A 20,339-nucleotide genomic window follows, 5' to 3' on the forward strand; every position below is an offset into this window, starting at 1 on the left:
GAAAATGAGAATAGATGAACATCCTGTATACATGATTGTATTTGTAAATGTACACTGTATGAAAAACAGATACTACATGTAGTAGGTTAAAAAAAAGTTATAGGTTAGGATAAAAAAAAGTACAAATAAGTTAGACACGGGGTAGGGAGTCCATGCCCCATAACACGTGTTGTTTAACTAACTGTACTTAATTAACTTGCGATACATATTGTTTATACTCAGTTTATTGCTCTATCAATAAGTGTAAATGTGGTTTATAAATATTTCCTTAATTAAGAGCAGACGGGTTGCTGCAGTCCATTCCATTATTCAAAATAAGCTATTTCTTCATGTTCGCGCGTATTTCGATATTTAGGTCCTGTGATACTCCTCTAATATGCGTTGCGGCACATATTGACTATATGCCTTTTATCCCGTACTTATTAATCGTTCGAATGAGGTATTGGGTATATCTGTAATTAAAGGCTGAAGGACCATACTATAGTCGCCATCAGCTAAAATTCGAAGCAGTTATCGGTAAAACTAATCTAAACTATCAACCACGTTCACTCGAGATATAGTTTTTTACATTCCATCCATAAATCGCGAAAAGTAAACAAATGATCCTCATAGAAACGAAGATGGCGGAATTACAATGTAAAACATTCTGGAAAATGTGAAGGTCAGGATTATTACAGTGTGATCACTTAAAAGGTAGGTCAGTAGTGGTTTTTCTTTTTGCGATTTATGAATGGAATGATAAAACCTATATCTCGAGTGAACGCGATTGATAGTTTCGATTATTTTAACCGATAACCGCTACGAATTTTAGCTGACGGCGACTATAGTCCATTCTATTATTCAAAATATCCATTTCATTATTCAAAATTGGCTATTCTTAATTGTCTCGCATATTTTGGCATTTATGTCCTGCGTAGCCACGCTAATGATTATTGCCACACAATCGACCTTTTATATATTCAATTAGAGGATGAAAAATAGCAAAGGTCTAGTGAAAATTTTCAAAAAAAAACAACGTACAGTATTTTAATTTTTACATATAATTATAATTATAATTTGGTATTCAGGCCCCGGCGCCATAAAACTATTTGAGTACAGTTTTTTTACTCAGCCTGAGAATTTTCTCAATTTTTTATTCTCAGCAAAATACCCCGCCATAAAAACATTCTTATTTTGTTTTTACTCAAAAGTTAAGAATATTCTTAAATATTTGAGAACAGCCAAAGCCACACTTAACTTAAACAATGGCCGCTTTCCATGTACGCCGTATGAGAGTTCGCAATCGCAGACAGAGAAATCTACCTAGGCCAAGGGTTTTTAGAGACAGGCTCAATCCACTTGAGTTTATGGATGACAATGAGTTGTTTGACAGATATAGGTTTCGTCGACCAACCATCACTTATATATTAAAAGGAATTCACCATTTTCTTGAGCGTCAAACTAGGAGGAATTTTGCCCTGTCTCCAGTTACTCAGTTATTGTTGTTTCTAAGATTTGTGGCAACAGGCACTCACTTGAGTTTAGTGGGGGATAGTTTAAATGTATCTGACTCGGCAACTGGGAGGGCCTGCAGAGACGTTTGTCAGGCCATCATAACAGTATTTCAGCATGTCATTTCTTTTCCCGTTGGTGAGAAGGCTATCCAAGTTATGGAAGGGTTTAGAAGAATTGCTGGTAAGAAGCTGCTATCTATTCAGTTTCCGCATGCATCTTATTCATCATTTCCCATAGGAATTTTCAGAGTAATCGGACTTTTTAGTGTTTCATAAACACGTCTAACCCGGTTTACGATCATAACCACTATGACTAGTTTTGGTGGTCTCATTGAGGGCACTTTTAATATGTTCATACCAACTAAATTGTTGTTTGTCGGACCTTCTTTGCCTAATTCCCGGCTTTTTATAGTTTGAACATGTAAATTGTAAACATTTGCTGTACGTACCTAATTATACAGATTTTCTTGACAGTAACAACGAAAATGATGAAAATAGTGACCGTAAGATTACCAAATAAAATTGCATTATGTAGTTTTAAAGATACTATAATGCACAGATATTTGTATAATTTGACAATCTGTTAGGAACTCTAAAGGAGCGTCTGCAAAATCTTAATAAAAACGACTTCGGACTTGCATCATCCGGATCAAGATGGTTGCTTCCTACCTCGAATAGCACCGTCCCTTTTTGGGGAATGTTTGTTTTATGAAGTAAAATCCAAATCCCTTTATAGTATTTTCCGCCCTCTAAAAAAAGAAGAGAAAATAAAGGGGTCAACAGGAAACAATACTCAAAAGTTTTCTCGGAGTTCATCCCACTTTACAGATAGTTTTTTTTTCGTTAGATAGAGAGCTATTGAAACTACCTGTATTTTCCAAATATCCATTTAAATACCGATAATTAAATATTCCACCAGGTGAATAAGAATTTTCACTAACATAATCTTAAACTTTAATAAGCCATGTAAAAAATCTATCTAATAATTGAGGGGTTTAAATTACAAAAATCTCCCTAGAAATGAGATGTACCGTGACTTATATGTCCTTATATTATAACATATTATTAACTTACCGTATGTGGCTCCTATTTAACTACTCATACTACATCATAACTTTCATAATGAAATGCCATTTATAGCCGACTATGCAGTATGGACTCTGCTTATTGAAGTACATTGGCCTATAGCAGTTGTTAATTTCTGTGTCATTGGTTCTCTTTATCTTTTTATATACATTGTAGTCAGGAAGCTAAATTATAATGTTCAATGATCATTGTTTGTTAATGTGGTTCATAATTGTTTCCCGTTTTTATAAAGACTAGAACACACAGAGCGTCGTTTAAAGTATGTAAAGTGTTGTTGGAAGAATTTTGTAAAATATTGAATGACTGGAAATTTTCAGCAAAAGTATCATAAGTCATAGGTTATTGGGGACAGGAAAATGCTTTTTTTTTTATCCCCCCTCCTTTATTTCCAATATTCCCATTTTGTTGGTTCTCTTTCAATTTCAATATGAACATACATTTAGTATGTTATGAACATTCAAGTAAGGAGCCTGTAATTCAGTGGTTGTTGTTTGTTTATGTGTTACATATTTGTTTTTCGTTCATTTTTTTTTTTACATAAATAAGGCCGCTTGTTTTCTGGTTTGAATTGTTTTACATTGTCAGTTCGGGGCCTTTTAAAACTGAGTATGCGGTATGGGCTTTGCTCGTTGTTGAAGGTCGTACGGTAGCATATAGTTGTTAATATCTGTGTCATATTGGTCTCTTGTGGAGAGTTGTCTCAACATGGCAATCATACCACATCTGCTTTTTTTTGTAATCAATGAATTTTGTAAAATTTTCAGAAAAGGTATCAAAAGTTCACATGAATAATTGTAGCGCTTATCTGTATATTATGAACATTCAGTAGTATATAAATATAGTGTATTTACTTTCAATTCGAAGTTTACTAATCGATTTATAGTGGTCATTGATAAAGTATACAGACCCTCTCTATTTAATTAACTCTGTGAATGCCGTGGATAGTTAACTTAAAAGAACATGATAGCAGATAGAATTTTGAAAATACACTTTATTCTTTGTATATGTATGTTCAAAGTATACAGAAAAACGTAAACCGGAAGTCTCATCATACTTAAAATTTCGTCCAATGACGGAACAATATCCCGATGTCTTTTTTTCTCGTTTTTCTCCAAAAATAACTCAATCTGAATAATCATATGAATGGATGACAAATGCCACTATGCACTGTACCTATAGGACACAGAGGCGTGTTGATTAATTTATAGTAGAAAGAAGAGAAGCGACACCAAAAATGAGGTCTTCTCGTTTAATAGTATAGATTAGACCGTTGATTTTCATTTTTGAATGGTCTAAAACTAATCATTTTTGGGGCCCTTTGTAACTTGTTGTTCGATTTGAGCCAAAACTCATTGTTGAAGCCCATGCTTTTGACCTATAATGCTTTACTTTTCCCCATGTGGATTTTGGACGGAGAGTTGTCTCATTTGCACTTATATCACTTTTTTTTTAACATTTATATAAGCATAAACTTTTTTAAGACGATGCCCTGGGAAAAACTATACTTTAGTCTCATTATTTTACTCTTTGTGTAGGCAAGACAAAAATTAAATAGGGCTAAATTATGACTAAATTCCAGACACCAAAAAAGCATTCTATGCAACAACGTTTGTAACGTTCATTTTGATTGGATAACTGTCACTTTTTTACATGGCTTCATTTGACAATTGATACTATTGGACGTATGCGCAACACAGACGACATATGACAGATTTTAATTTACATATTTTAACGTTGTTTTCTGTCAGTTTCATAAGAACGGAGATAACAATATTGTATTTTAAGCTCCGACAGAGTCAAATGTGTATTCTTTAATTGGGTACAGATACACATATTATTAATTTATATATTTCAACAAATTTGATTCGTTTATGGAAAGTCAAATGTTAAACTATATTTTCGACGGTAGAGAGAAAACGGTGGATAGCAAAAAACACTTTGCACATCAAAAAGCACAAGGAGACAATATGATATCTATAAAATTCCAACATTGACGATTTTGATATAAATATGGTCTGAAATTATTAAGATAACAAATATAGCCTTTGTATGGGATATCGACCTGAAAAAGTATATTGACCTCGAACTTACTCATCAATCAATATACTTCTTTAAGGTCAATATATCCTTTTATCATATGTTAAGTAGTAAATACACTAGCTTAGAAAATTTGATAAATAGCCTGCTGTTTAATCTATATCGTGCAACTTTGATGCGCACCCTTTATCATACCCCTACATTTTTCGGTGACCATGAATTTGACAGCTGGTGCCCCTTTAAAACAAGACAAAAGGTCCGAGAACACAATTAATTCGTAGTGCATTTCTTTTAGAACATAAATGAAAATTAAAAAATTCCCACCTGCGCTTTCTCAATGAAATTTTTACAGTGTGTTGTACTACTTTTGGGACAAATTATATCAAAATTATAGAAAACTTCATCGCCTCTAACTCAAAATATGGTTAATTTTGTGTTTAGGGTGTCTTGAAATCTTTTGACAGCTTCCGAAGTGCTAATTTTTAACCTTTTTCAGCTGGACCAAATCACTACTTTTCTGTAAAATTCTGGACCCAAATTTTTTTACAGTGTAATTTCACCCCCCTACTTACAATTTGAGGCATTAAACATGGAGAAATAAATTTAAAAGAGGTATAAAAATTATTGGCAAGTAACCCACTGTTGACACTAGGGACTATATTCGTGAACAACGAAAATCAAGGGACGACAATTGTGGTCTCGGACCAAAAGAGGAAATAAGGGAACCCAGTAAACAATTCATATAATATAACTCTCCTGTTGATATATATGATAAAGCTTATAACACCTGGCAAAATCTGTATCACATGCCATATCACCCTTGACAAATATCATTAAAGGCCCTTGGAGTGATATTGGTGTCTCGGGATGATACGACATATGATATAGATATGTTACCATGTATTATTCTCTATTTATCGCTATTTTGTGCATTTTTCCTTTAATCTTTTTTTGTGATAATTTTCATATCGTGCTTCTCGCTTAAGATGGAAAAATTATCGCTAGAAACTAAGGAGGCCATGTGGCGTTGCTAACGAAATTGAGATTGAAATTGACAACATCGTCATAGGTAAAATAGCAATAAACAGATCATCATTGGTCGTCTCAACTTGATTGCTTTTCTCACTTTCGCTGTACCAGCTCAAGCGAGAAAATCAATCTCGTTGAGATAATCAACGATAATCTATAAGACTTAGTATTAACCTCAAACAAAGGCTATATTTGCATAATATCCAAATCAATTTGCAATATATATTATTTAAGTTGTATTGCTTACCAACAAATAATTCTTATAAGATTGGTGGAGAGGACTTCTTGTAGTTGATTTAGGCTTTGGTTATTTTTAAATGGACAACATTGGCCGAACTTCTTTCCATACCAAATGTAAACAGGATGGCGGTGAAAATAACACAGAAGTTAATAAAATTCAATTCACTGCATGTTATTTGTTAAATAAAATAACTAAAACAAAGAGATTCGTTTGAATGATAAAAAAAATTGTAGTTTAATTTTTACAAGATTGCAGAATCGACGAATACATATTTCTGCGTAAATATACAACATGTGTGGAAAAGAGGTTATTAAAGTGTCAAGAAACATATTTTCCCTATTTCAAATCTTAAACAATTATAAGGATTAAACGCCTTTTTAAAGGAATTTATTGGTGTATAAACTGGACCAACTCACTCACAAACATATAAAAGTCCTTCAGACTTAAATTTGTTTGTGAGTGAATTGATTGAGTTTATACACCAGTGAAGTCCTATAAATAGGCTTTAAATCCTATAATAAAATATTATTATTATAGTGAGCAACTTTTAATGATTCTTTTTTTATATTTGACGGATTTCCAAATGTACTAGGATGTGTAGATGGAACGTTTGTGAAAATTATCAGCCCACATGAAAATGAAGCCGACTTTGTTAACAGAAAAGGAGTCCACGCTTTAAATGATCAAGTAAGGTTAACAATTACAGAAAATAATCCTTCAAACAGTATAATAACTTTTTGTGCTGATATAATCATACTTTCATTCAATTACAATTTTGCATTGTACCCCAAAAATTGAGTTGTCGGTTGTCAACTTTGGAATTAGTCTAAATGCAAAAACGTCAACTGTATTTTAAGGAAACAGTTATAACTATGCATTTATTTTTATATTTAAATAAGCGGATCTCCTGTGTGCAATGAAATACTACATTTTTTAAGGTAAACAATGTTAATTTCAATTCCGAAAAATTTGAATGTCATTCCAATCAGATTACATGATACATACTGTGTTACATTAAAAAATATGTTGCCTTAGTTTTAAACATACTGTTCTTTTTTTTTAGAAGATGGTTTATGATCCTAATTTTAGAGTCACTTCTTTATGTGCAAAATGGCCAGGATCAGTGCACGACAGCAGAATATTCAGAACAAGTGGACTATGTCAACAATTTGAAAATGGTAACTTAATTTTATTTTGTTTTCTTATTAGTAGAACTGAAGAAAAACTTCTTAATCTTCAAAACTTCAATTTTACATACTAACATATAGGATGCTCCAGCATTTACACATATTTCAGGCTTATGATGAACTTGCATGTATATTTACCATACATCTTACAATATAACAATGAGTCATTTAAATAGCCCACACAAGCTAGTAAACATATATACATATTTGGTCATTTGGTGTTGATATGCTTATTACAATTTCTTTTATAGTTTTGGCGAAAGAATGCAGATGATTTATTGTGCCTATACTCAAATGCATTCAATAGTGGGGAGATAATTGTGAAGTTACTTCCCTTCGCGGAAAGTATTTTATTTGATTTTTAAATACAAATAAATTGGAAGGTGTAGTTTATATAACTGTTTATGTTACAAGCTTTAACTGCTTTAAACTGAATGTTGATTTATTTGATTATTTGAAATACAATCTGTGAATATTACATTAAAACATTATTTTAACAGGAATTCACCAAGGACTGTTGCTAGGTGACTCTGGGTATCCATGTACCAAATACTTGATGACCCCGTACCTTAGTCCAGCTGATAACTGCCAGGGAAATTTTAACAGAGCTCTTTGCAGGACACGGGTTCTAATTGAACAAACATTTGGGATACTAAAAAGGAGGTTCAATTGTTTACATAATGGTTTAAGAACAACACTAGAACAGTCTATTAAATATGTTACATCATGTGTTATTTTACACGATATTGGCATTGACCATAATGACATAATAATAAATAATAATATTGAGGAAATTGCTGTTGCAGATTGTACAGGTTGTATTAATATGAACCCAACCTTTGATAGCACTGCAAAAAGGAATGACATAGCAAGACAATTTTTTTAAGTAAACCTTGCATTTGTAAATATCTTACTAAATTTCCAAATTCACATTTTCTTCATTATTAAATTATAAATTTTGATTACACTTGAATATTATAACATAGAACTTTCCCAATTTATGTCCGACAAGTAAAATTCATTTTTGGTATTTGAATTTATTATTTAGAATATATTAATAAATAAGGGATCTCTTACACAAAGATTTGAGAAGCAATATGCAACATATCTATAGCCACCAATGATCTGAACTTGAATTAAATATGCTGTCAGAAATATACAGTTGCTTACATTTATATGATATGAATATATGTCAAGGTGACAAAATGGGTACAATGTAAAACAAAATTTTACCAAGTATAATACATGTGTTTGAACGAAGAACAGACATAATTTTAAGTTATTTAAAATTGAATACCAAAATTTTCAGATTTACAGTAATAAACATGTTGTGATTATGGTTCATTTAAAATTTGTACACAATTAGGAAACTCAGACTGAAGTTTACAGATTAAACTTTGTTTTTTCAGGATAAAAACTTCTTTTGCCAATTTCAAATTTTCTTGTTCCAGCTTAATTTTCTTGGTTTCTTCACGTAACCTTTCGTTGTCCAAAATTAAGTTTTCCTCTTCCAACTCTGCCAAAGTCCTTCGTCCCCTTTTTATGTTTCCTATGGACATGAATTATAAAACATAAAAAGTTGTTATAAAGTTATACAAATGTACATTCTTTTTGAATTTGATGATGAATCTGCTTTGTGAGCTGTGTCATAAAATAAGTTAATATCAAACCTTCTTATAATAAAATAGCTGTATCCATTTATAGACATCAAGAAAATTAATTTGTATTTATTAAGTTATGTCCTATATGCAAATTACAATTGTGCAACAAGGTGGTTAAATTTTTAAAGATTTAGTTACCCTTTGCTTTGTTGACATAATTATTCATTTTAATATCCTTGAAACATTTACATTTTCATATATCTGTTTTATTTGTTAACAGTGTTTAGAATGAATTTTTAATTATAATTCTACATAAATAAATATGATTTGTTTTTTTTGTACCTGAATTAAGCCATTAGTTTTCTTTTTTGAATTGTTATACATCTGTCATTTCAGGGACATTGATAGTAGGCAATGCGGTATAGACTGCTCATTGTTGAAGGCTAAACAAAGGTCTTCAGTTGTTAATGTCTTTTGGTCTATTGACATGATCATGAATGAGGAGAGTTGTGTCATTGCCAATCATACCACATCTTCGTTTTTAAAGAAACATTTATCCTACTTGATAATGATGTTGCAATTTCAATTGTGACGGCAATCATGTGATTCACATGAATTAATCGAATTTATTATTAGAACATGGTTGTGTTTCCAAAGCCATAGAATAAACTCATATCAGAATCCATAACTTTTGAAAGACAAATTAGCCCTATGTTAGGAAACTTACTTTTACCTTTACCCTTTGGGTTAGAACTTGGTACACTTGTCCTTTCACCATTTTGTTCTATAAAAATCAATTTTCATGTAAACATTCATAGATTTTTATTACATTTTACATGGACGAAGACTTCAATTTTCAAACATCAACCCCATCGATACATTGTAAAGAGGTATACTATTTCACAAATATATAGGAAATGCCCAGGTTTTATTCAATGAGCTGGAAATGATCTCTGGGAAGTTTGCTACTGTAGACGTTTATTATCTCAAAAAGGTTATATATATATATATGTTTTATTTCAAATATGTATTTAATAACAGTTTTGATGTTATCAACTTAACCATTTTCTTTTCAACAATTATCAAAAATCACTTTTTTCATATGTTTGTCATATATAACTTGATAGTGTCAATTGCAAACTAAAAAAATATGTTGTTCTAAAATAATCAAATATACAATAAGCTGGGTTAATTTCATGTTATGTCCATGCCATATCTGGGGCCTGTGATTTTGAAGTATTTTTTTCCATTTGTAACGGTCACCTGTGTGTAATTGGTCAATCAAACTTTTTATCACTTGTCAATTTTCCAATGGGATCCATTACAGGAAAGACAAAAATTAAATACTTTATGTAACATATGTTATAAATGTTGAAGACCATATTTTTAATAGATTTTGTCATATTCAGACTTTGAATTATATATTAACAACTTTACCTTGTTCTTCCACTAAGTTTACTACAATACATGTAGGTTCTTTGTCAGCTTCAGTCTGTCCATCAAGCTCCTCATTTTGTGTTGATTCTGAAATGTAATTGCATTATGTTGTATAAGTTTATTAATAATTTACTATAACTTCAGAAATGTAATAAAATTGACACTGCCTTGACAATATTTTTGTTGTTATTTTTAAAAACATTACCTATAGTTGTTTACACTAATACTTAGTCTGACATGAGCAGTGGTGAGGGAAACAAATTACAATATTGAGAAAATTGAGAAAGGAAATGGAAAATATATCAAATGGTCAACAACTGGACCCAATAGAAGTTGACCTCCTTGACCTTTCACACCATCACATTGATTGTATACTAATATATATTTTAAATAATGGGAAATTAGTTTCTTTTTCTGTTGCCAAATTATTCATGTCCTGTAAATTGGTTGGAGCAACAAACCTTTATATGTGTTTTCTTTTATAAATATCACCAAATCATTGATCAGTGAAGGTAAATCAGGTGTTTTTAAATTTCTCAGGCAACTGTATGTGTGACGTAGGTAATTCACCAATAAATCACTTTGTGATTCATCTTGCTCCACCTCACTCTGAGAAATTCCCTTTAAGCTATCCATAATGTGAATATCATTGGCTCTTGGGACTGGTGTTACAACTGTATGAGTGTCTAAAAAAAAATCTACTTTTACTGCCATTTTTTTGGCTGTTGTCACCAAATTTCTTTCTGAAAAATGAGACAATGGTTGAAATGACTTTATGCATGTCATATTTCTATGCATATTCATTTCTGACCTATATAGGAAGTTGAAGTGCAAGACATATATGTCAGGTTGGTGCTTATTTATTGTATGTCTAAACTTAATCGTCATTATGGGACTTCAGGCAGTGACCATTTAATGAAAGTTTAGTTTTTTTCTTAAGTAATTTTCTGATTTATAAGCAGGACAGTCAGACATCTATAAGTAACAATATCTGTTCCTCAAATAATATCAGTTAGATTGGAGATGATGAAAATCTTACCCCTGAGCATGATCAATTTTCAAGCCTCTTTCTTTCATATGTGTTTATTTCTTACACAAGAAGCATGAAAACAGCAAACTGTAATAAATGTATAAAGAAACAAGAGATTGTAAAAAATAAAAATACCTGATAGTTCTTTGTAGGCATCACGAGCCTCCTTCTGTCTTGAAATCCAAGATCCAGAACATTCAGGTTGTGATGCAATTGCTGAAATAAGGCATATATACTATCAGTTCTCATTTCGGACAAAATACCACATGTAAATAAATGACCAACAATCCCACAAATAAAACCTTTAATTCAAATCAAAATGTAGAAAAATAAAAACGACAGATGACTGGTTTAATATAGGTTAATTACAGATCAGGTTACATGTGTTTATTATGCAGTAACAACAATAGAAAAACATTATTAACTATATTGTAAAAACCATCCTATGATAACTTTAATGCATTATTGATGCAACACCAAATTTATCAAAAGCTGCATATAATTGTATTCAGTTTAAAACTTCTTCTATACTTTATTATTTACAGACTTTAATAAATAAAATCGACATGTAATTCTGGTGGTAATTCCACGTTTCACATGCATGTCACAATATATTGTCAGAGAGAATAGAGTGATTAATATCTTGCATATATATATATACACATGTAATACTAACTGTCAGTGTCTACACCGTCTGGAAAACCAGTCAGCTGTGTACGCTTCTCTTCAATCATATGACTGATGAGGAGTTCCTCTGCCTGAGTGGTTTTGGCAGCAGGACCTCCTCCTGTTTTTGGTCTCTTTTGTAGATCATATTTTCTACCTAAAAAGCATATGTTTTTCAAATTAAGCAAGTTGAATATATTGGACTATAAAACAACTCAATTTCTGTTATTATGTCAATGGTAAAAGGGATTAAAGGGGATACAATTTGTACAGAAAATTATTAGGACAATATCAGCCAATCACATTGTGAGAAATCGTGATAATATTAAACATACATTATAGAAATGTATCAACGATTTCACATCTAAAGGAGGCAAGAATGTGTCCCCATTTACACTGATGCCCCACTTGCACTATCATTTTCTATGTTCTGTGGACTGTGAAATTGGAGTCATATCTCTTATTTGGCATTAAAACTTTTTAAAAACATATCATAAGGAACATGTGTACGTAGGGCATAAAAATGTTGTAGTTAAAATGTACATTTTGAATATAGTATGGAATGAGAATTATTTTCTTAATTTTCTGTTGTTTTCTAGTTCCCATTAAATGGAGCAACAAATTGTTAAATTAATGCTGCCTTATGATGAATGAGATATTATACACCTATTGACTGGGTGTGAGGGTAATAGCAAGTTTTTTGTGCCTGAGATACCAACTATTGCTCGAGGCAAAGCCGAGAGCAATAGTTGGTATGCAAAGGGACCACACACTTGCAATTACCTGCACAACCAGTCATCAGCTGTTTTGTTATACTGAACAACACAGCCACTAAGTGATTTTATATACAAAATAATTAATTTTCTAAGTGTATATATAACATCTGAAAGAAAAGAACTAGAGGCTCTCAAGAGCCTGTATCGCTCACCTGACTCTATTTGGGTTTTTTAATTCATATAAAAAAAGATAAAATTTGTCTACAACAAGTAACAACACTTGGTCAGCACCAGATAAGAAACATTCATGCTATGTTTGGTTTCATTCCATTCAGTGGTTCTCTAAAAGAAGAAATTTGTATGTATTTCCCATAGGGTCCTTGTTAAACTAAGTCCCCCGCTGTGGGCAGCTATCTTGGATGATGGATCGGCTACAAAGTAACAACACTTGGTCAGCTATCTTGGATGATGGATCGGCTACAAAGTAACAACACTTGGTCAGCACCTCATAAGGAACATTCATGCCATGTTTGTTTTCATTCCATCCAGTGGTTCTCTAGAAGAAGTTCACAATGTAAAATGTTAACGACGACGACGGACGACGGACGCCAAGTGATGAGAAAAGCTCACTTGGCCCTTCGGGCCAGGTGAGCTAAAAATGCCACATAACGTAATATGCACATGGTGAAATATACTTTTTTTTATAATTCGTTTTATCATGTTTATATTCATAAATATTTCATTAATTAAAAAAATTCCCACGAAGATTTTCTTTCTCTTTTATAATTGCTTTTTGAAAGTGAAATTACAATCGACACAAAAAGATTCAGCCGTTTAAAATATTAGAGTTTGACGTTGCAAAGCATACATAACCAAGCAGAGTAGTCAATGACATCATTATCGTCCAATGAAAAATAAGCATAAAAAAGTTTTGTGGAATGAAATAGCACAACTATTTCATTATTTTTTATAAAAAAAAACATACTGAGGTATAATAAATTGCATTAGTATAAACACAACATGAAACTATTGAACTTACTTCTCTGTTTTAGGTTGTAGTACTTTTTCTTTACTTCTTCAGCTGTTGTTTTACAAACTGTAAATCTTCTGCATTAGAATTAAAAAGCCAAATGCTTATGAATAATAGGAAAATTTATTTCTATACAATTTTATTTTGCATGTTCATGTAAAACTCTATTTTATTGAGTGAAAGTCTTTTTTGTATTAAATGAAGCTTATTGACATAATTTTGTCATGTTTTGGAACATCATAAACTGTTTAATTCATCATGTTCATGATTTACTTGCTTAATATAATATACCCCAGATTTCAACTGTAAAGAATGACTAATGCTCTTTCCGTCTATTTAAAAAATTTAGTTTTCTATATTAATTAATTTGCTGTGTGTGATATTCAGTGTGATCCATGTTTTTAATATCATTGGATAGAAAAGATAGTACAGGTTAACCTTTGATGGATATATTTAATTAATGAATTTGTGTTCATCCTTATGATACTAGACAGCCTCTGTTTGTTTATTCAAAGCCATGGGCGTAGCTTACCTAGAGGCAACGAGGCACTTGCCTCGGTAAAAAAAAAAGATTTTTCTTCACTGTATTTTCATTTAAGTGATTGTTGCAGCAAACTTGGTTCTAAACAATAATAATATAGCAACTTGGTATGTCTTGTTGGTGCGGTTATTGATTCACACCCTTTATGAATTATTTAATATCTATGGGAACATTTGAATTGATTTTCCCTCCTCTACTTGGAAAAACCCTTTATGGTAGTTTTCTGTAATTCAAGTTTGTCAGAGTAAAGGAAATCGACAAAAAATTTATTTTATCCTACCCAATTGCAAGCGAAAACAGTGAGTAGAATAGATGATGATCCAACTCACGAGTCACCCGATCAAGTCACTGTACAATTGAATTAGGTAAATTATTAAATTTTGTGTCAGAATAATTTCTGGTATATGAGGGCCTGGTGAGGTTTTAAAAAAACAGGGAAAATGGGCTCTGAAATTAATTTAAATTTAAAAGAATATGGATTTAAAATGGTGCTTAATTATTAAATAAAGGAAAATCAAATCATGGGCGACAATGATTAAATAAATAAATATTTGATAATCCCATTCTAAGCATTCAAACCCTCATTTATAACTGTTGACATGTTCCCCTACGACTATGTTCATTGACTCTGGTACCAAACAAAACAAAATATACATTTGTATATCATAGTGCACAGAAAATAATTTATATGCTGTGGTTCGCAAGTTTCAGTTTCACTATTTAAGTACTTAGCACGACGTTTTCACAGTTTTCCATACATGGGCAAAGGTTTGAGGTTAATAAAAATTAGAATGTGATTTGTTTCTATTCAATCATTAATCAAATTGAAATAGTGAAATAATAATTTCTTTTTAGCAGCCGATTTGATTTAATTTTTTCAAAATATCTTATTGGCACTCATACCACATCTTCCTATATCTATATAAAAAAAATCGCTGATGAATTATTCACTTCTAAGTGAATACTTTGACCTGATTGAATCCGTATTCATGTGACCTTCCATTTACCCCTTATATGGAGTTAGGTTACGCGTTTATTCATGTAAACAAGATGATAATCATACTTTTTAGCATACAATATGAAATCTAACAGACCTGGAAAAACCCAATTCCACATGGTCGTTATCTATTTTTTTTTGTAAATATGTTTGTATCGGAGTATAGGACCGTCGGCAGTCTTCGGATGTTATCGCGATGGTTAATGTAATAACGTTTAAAAAAACTTGAACGATTGGTACATATTATCAAGTCCAAGAATTGTTTTTTGTTTATATGAGACTTGAAATGTTGATATACCTATCAATATCAGATTTTGAGTCAAATCAAATTCATGGTTTGATTTTCCTATCATGATATCATTGATTTAAGATTGCTGTTCACAAGGAAGCTATTTAATCAAGTTCCAAATGGTGAAGTTGAAAACAACCTTTCTTCAATTTTACGGACACTATCACGAGTTGGTTGACCGTTATGGAATAACCGTTTTACAGATGATTTTGGACATGTTACGTATGTCGTAACAACAATACCCTTCCGTTTTCACGAATGTGACATACCGAATTAGACTACTTACTGGATCTTTATTAACATTAGCAACACGATCGGTGCCACATATGAAGCAGGATCTGCTTACCATTGCGGAGCACAATAGTTTACCCCCAGTTTTTGGTGGGGTTCGTGTTGCCTAGTCTTTATTTGTCTTTGTTGTGTCTGCTGTACTTGTAGATGTCTGTTTGTCTTTTCATTTTGAGCCATGACGTTGTTAGTTTATTTTCTATCTATGAGTGTAACTGTCCCTGTGGTATCTTTCGTCCATCTCCTTTCATTTGACAGCTAGTCCCATGCTGAATTGAGTTCTTTTTTTATCGTTATAAAATTTCAAAATTCAAAAGTATAGAGAATAAGAAAAAATCAACATGATCAATGGCAAAATCAATGCTTAACTTTTTCAAATTTAATCCTTTTTTGGACAACACAAAGCATTAAGTTACCGTGTATAGTCGCCGTCAGCTGAAATTCGTAGCGGTTATCGGTAAAAATAATCTTAACTATCAACCGCGTTCTCTCGAGATATAGTTTTTCTCATTCCATTCATAAATCGCAAAAAGAAAAACCACTACTGACCTACCTTTTAAGTGATCGCACTGTAATAATCCTGACCTTCACATTTTCCAAAATGTTTTACATTGTAATTCCGCCATCTTCGTTTCTATGAGGATCATTTGTTTACATGTGAAATTCGTCATTTACGCAGTTTCCTGAAATGTTCTTTTCATTGATGTGATACGGTTTCCCGCGCTTTCTGCAAATGTTATGAAATTGAACTCCAGGGGAACACTTCCGGAAAAAACAATGGCGGATTCCACCATTCAAAATAGTCTTGGAAAATGTGAAGGTCAGGATTATCACAGTGCAATCACTTAAAAGGTAGGTCAGTAGTGGTTTTTCTTTTTGCGATTTATGAATGGAATGTGAAAAACTATATCTCAATGAACGTGGTTGATAGTTTAGATTATTTTAATTGATAACCGCTACGAATTTCAGCTGACGGCGACCATACAATTTACCGTCACTGCTTCCTCCATTCAATTGTACTAACACTTCAAGTTTTAGTCGCCCGTATTTAATATTCTATGATTATATTTGATAGTTTCACGAGGAAAAGTCACAAGAATTAAAAACAACGTGCAAACAAATCAAGTTGATTACACAGTGGCCGTGACTCATAATTTCAAATAATGGATAATAGGAGTTTATTTTAGGAGCGGTGAAGAGGTTTATATAATTAATGCATAATGACATTATTTTATTCAATTAGTTTAGATAAATAGAATGGGAAATGAAAAATAATCATGTATCTTTCAAGTATTATCCCCTAATTGTTCACAGGAAGTCTTCACTAAAATATCAGTATATTAATTTTGTTATTCATGCATATTTTATTATATCCCTTCAAAAAGACTTTGAAAAACTTCAGAGATTTAAATGTAAATTTGTGTTATCACTATTTTGATCAATACACCAGCTTTAATCCTGACAATGTTTTGCATTTAGTTTTATCATGAAAATATGGTAATGTCGGAATAAATTTTTTTGGATAATTTTGGTAAATTTGAAAGGTTACGGACAAGCATTGGAAATACTTTTAGCACTTTAAAGAAAGAACAAAATGTACCGCTAGCTTTCAAGAAGAGTAGGTTTCTGCTTTCGATATTAAAGAGAACCCCCCACAAGATGGTCTGCATTATAAATGTAAAACTTATATGTTTATTCGACAATTGTGTGTCTTTTTTTAAATATTGAAATGATACGTTTTTGATCTGTTTGTTCACATGTTACGGTAGTCCATTCTAAATTAAAAAGAAAACTGAAATCATACATCATCACACCTTATCAATCTTTGTATGGTTTTTTTTATGTCACAGATCAAGGCTCCAAACATACTTAAAGTTCGAACCGTCAGACCTTGTGGGTAAATTTTAAGAAAGGAGTTAAATATTTGATGTCAGGTGAGTACTTCGATTAGATATCTATTTTTGTGATTACCGCTTTCTGTAAAGAAATGTTCATCACAGTTTTCAATTGAACTACAGATCAGAATAAGATTTGCATGCAATAAATTTAATCTATGACTCATCAACCTTGTAATGCTTGTAGCGGTAGTATGACAAGTAAGCAATTTCTCAAAACTAATAAGGTAGTTTGTTCTTGAATATTTATTACTGTTTTGACGTATACAATAATCATTAGTAATAATTTTAGATAAATAACATAGCCTTGTTTATATCGTTGATCATGTTGATATGATTACAATGTGAATTATGTTATCTGTGACAAAATGCAAAACAAGAAATCATTATTCTGAACTTTCAAATAAACCTCATCAACATTTTAATATTGTAAATCATAATACAATAGTGATTTTGGGTGGGTTTGTATTTTGACTTACGTTGCCTTTACAAGATGGCACTCTGCACATATTGAAACTTGTATGCTGTGTTTGAATACAACAGTTATTTCGTTTAATGTTGTATCAAAAAGGAAAATAACAAAAAAAACTCCAACGGAAAGTTTATTAACAAAAAGTACAATCTGAAGCTGAAACACATTAACCGAAAGGAAAACTAATGTCACATTTCTGCCTTGGCACATGCTTTTCCTTATGTAGAAAATAGTGGAATGAACCTGGTTTTATAGCTTGCTTAACCTCTCATTTGTATGACAATTGCACAAATTTCATTATATTAACTGCAAGCTTTTATACTGTAATAACGAATGATTTTGAACAGCGATTTAAAGCTATGTTTCAAGTTTAATAAGAGTATCATTTAGAAACACAGAATAATTGGAACAATAATGATAAACTTACTAGTAGTTCTAAGAGGTATGTTGAAAGAATTGAGAGGTAAATTTATCAAACATAAGAAAAACACGGAGGAAAAAATACATTAGTGTGTAATTGTATAAGTTATTGATATTTTAGGAACTGTAAGAGGTTCAACATACCATACATCTACCTGCAGTTGGAATCAGGAATGGCAAAGTATTAGCTCCGATACACGAACAAAACTGTTGGATGGCCAATTCAATAATTGTTAGATGTTATGTCACAGAGTCTTCGAACGCTATAATGACTTATAACACAAAGACATGCAAAATAAATAAATCTTTCCAAAAAATGTTAATTTTTTATAAAATTTAAAATTTACAAAACTGCAAGCATTACATTTTGTATTTGTCAAATGTTTACCAAAGGTTTGCGTCTTGACGTTATTTGATAGGATACACGTGGTAATTTCGATTGTTCATAGGGTCTCATAGGCTGAAGGGTCTAAGTTGTTCATCTACGGCTATGTTTTGCCTGTTAAATTTGAGGTTCGGGTTTCAAGTTATGTTCTTAGACAGGTGTTGTTTTACTACGATAACAGCCAACAAGGATAGCTACTTTTAATATCCTACAATTGAGATGTATTCTCGCACATGAAGAAATCTAAGGAGCATGTAGAACAAAGAGACAGTCGAGATCAACAAGGCAGTGAAAATCACAAGTCAAATAAGAAATAGCATGATAATATTGATATGTTATTGATGAAAAGATTATATCAGAGCACAAATAACACAGAGTAATTGAAGGCACTAGTAACATACCGCTGTTCCATAATCATAAATCTATAAAACGAAAACAATTACAGATTACAAACTGAAACCGAGGGAAACACATGAAATCTAAGACGAATAATAGAAACACTGAACTGCAACAAAAACAAATGCCAACATACATAGAAATGGACTATTTGATAACAACTGCCATATTCCTGACTTGGTACATGACATTTTAAGAAAGAAATGGTGAGTTGAAACTTGTGTCATGGTTAGCCAAAACTCCCGCTTCTATGAAGTGTCACTAATATCACTAAAATGTCAACACTACTTGACAGGAGTACAATATAAAAAACACAAGAACATACCGCACAGAAAAAGCATAAATAAATTATAAAATTGTACAATACAACATATAAACCGCAGAGTATAACACCGCCATCACCTAAACAAAAGTGAAGCTATGTGGTTACTGCTCTGGTTTCCTTACAGTTGAACATTTGGAAAGATATTGATATATTATCTCCCATATTTATCAATTTACATTATAAATCAGTATATACAATACAAATTAATAAATATGTTACATTTGTATCGGTTTTGGACACTGTTTTAAATAGTACAATTTCAATTGTAAACTAATGTTGACTTTGAAAGATCTCCGCCGAATGTTTAGACGAGTTGTATATATATATATTGTGGTTTACCAACTTTGCCGCAATTTTATTGTTTTATGTTTGGTATTATATCAATATACATCTTTGTGATCAACAGATGTTTTTATCCTCATTGTTTTCAACACTTAAAATAACCAGTTTATAAGTATATGTTATTGACACCTTGTAATTGGTCATCTACAACTTATAACTGCAGCAAGATGGCAGATATCCAGCATGAGGGAAGCAGGTATGGCGGTGTGATAATTGCACGTATTGTTGGTCATCTCCATTCCACTAGTCGTTTTGAGAATAAAAATAAGGCAAGAAACGATGTTAAAGACCTTACGAGGTCAAGAAGATACTTTTTGCCATGTGTATAGTATATGAACTGGTTGTGCTAAAAAAAAATGGTTTTGTAAAACTAAGAAACATTATATTTTGTTCAAAAACTTCATATTCAATTTTACAAAACAGTTTATTGAAGTTG

General features: G+C 31.6%; 1 protein-coding gene and 1 long non-coding RNA gene across 2 annotated transcripts; one reads left to right on the plus strand and one right to left on the minus strand.

Annotated features, from left to right (window-relative positions):
• The first annotated feature begins 1,244 nt into the window (after positions 1-1,244).
• On the plus strand, positions 1,245-7,959 carry LOC134727314 (putative nuclease HARBI1). Its single transcript, XM_063591691.1, has 4 exons — positions 1,245-1,672; positions 6,459-6,573; positions 6,953-7,064; positions 7,574-7,959. Exons 1-4 carry the CDS (start codon positions 1,245-1,247, stop codon positions 7,957-7,959), a joined length of 1,041 nt encoding a protein of 346 aa, XP_063447761.1.
• Positions 7,960-9,397: 1,438 nt separating this feature from the next.
• Positions 9,398-11,358, minus strand: LOC134681632 (uncharacterized). The gene is made up of 3 exons (XR_010100649.1): positions 11,277-11,358; positions 10,112-10,198; positions 9,398-9,458 (listed from the first exon to the last, which is right to left on the minus strand). It is a non-coding gene; the product is annotated as an uncharacterized LOC134681632 (long non-coding RNA).
• Between the last annotated feature and the right edge of the window lie 8,981 nt (positions 11,359-20,339).

This window comes from Mytilus trossulus, chromosome 8 (genome assembly GCF_036588685.1).
Source record: "Mytilus trossulus isolate FHL-02 chromosome 8, PNRI_Mtr1.1.1.hap1, whole genome shotgun sequence".
Classification (NCBI taxonomy): Eukaryota; Metazoa; Mollusca; class Bivalvia; order Mytilida; family Mytilidae; genus Mytilus; species Mytilus trossulus.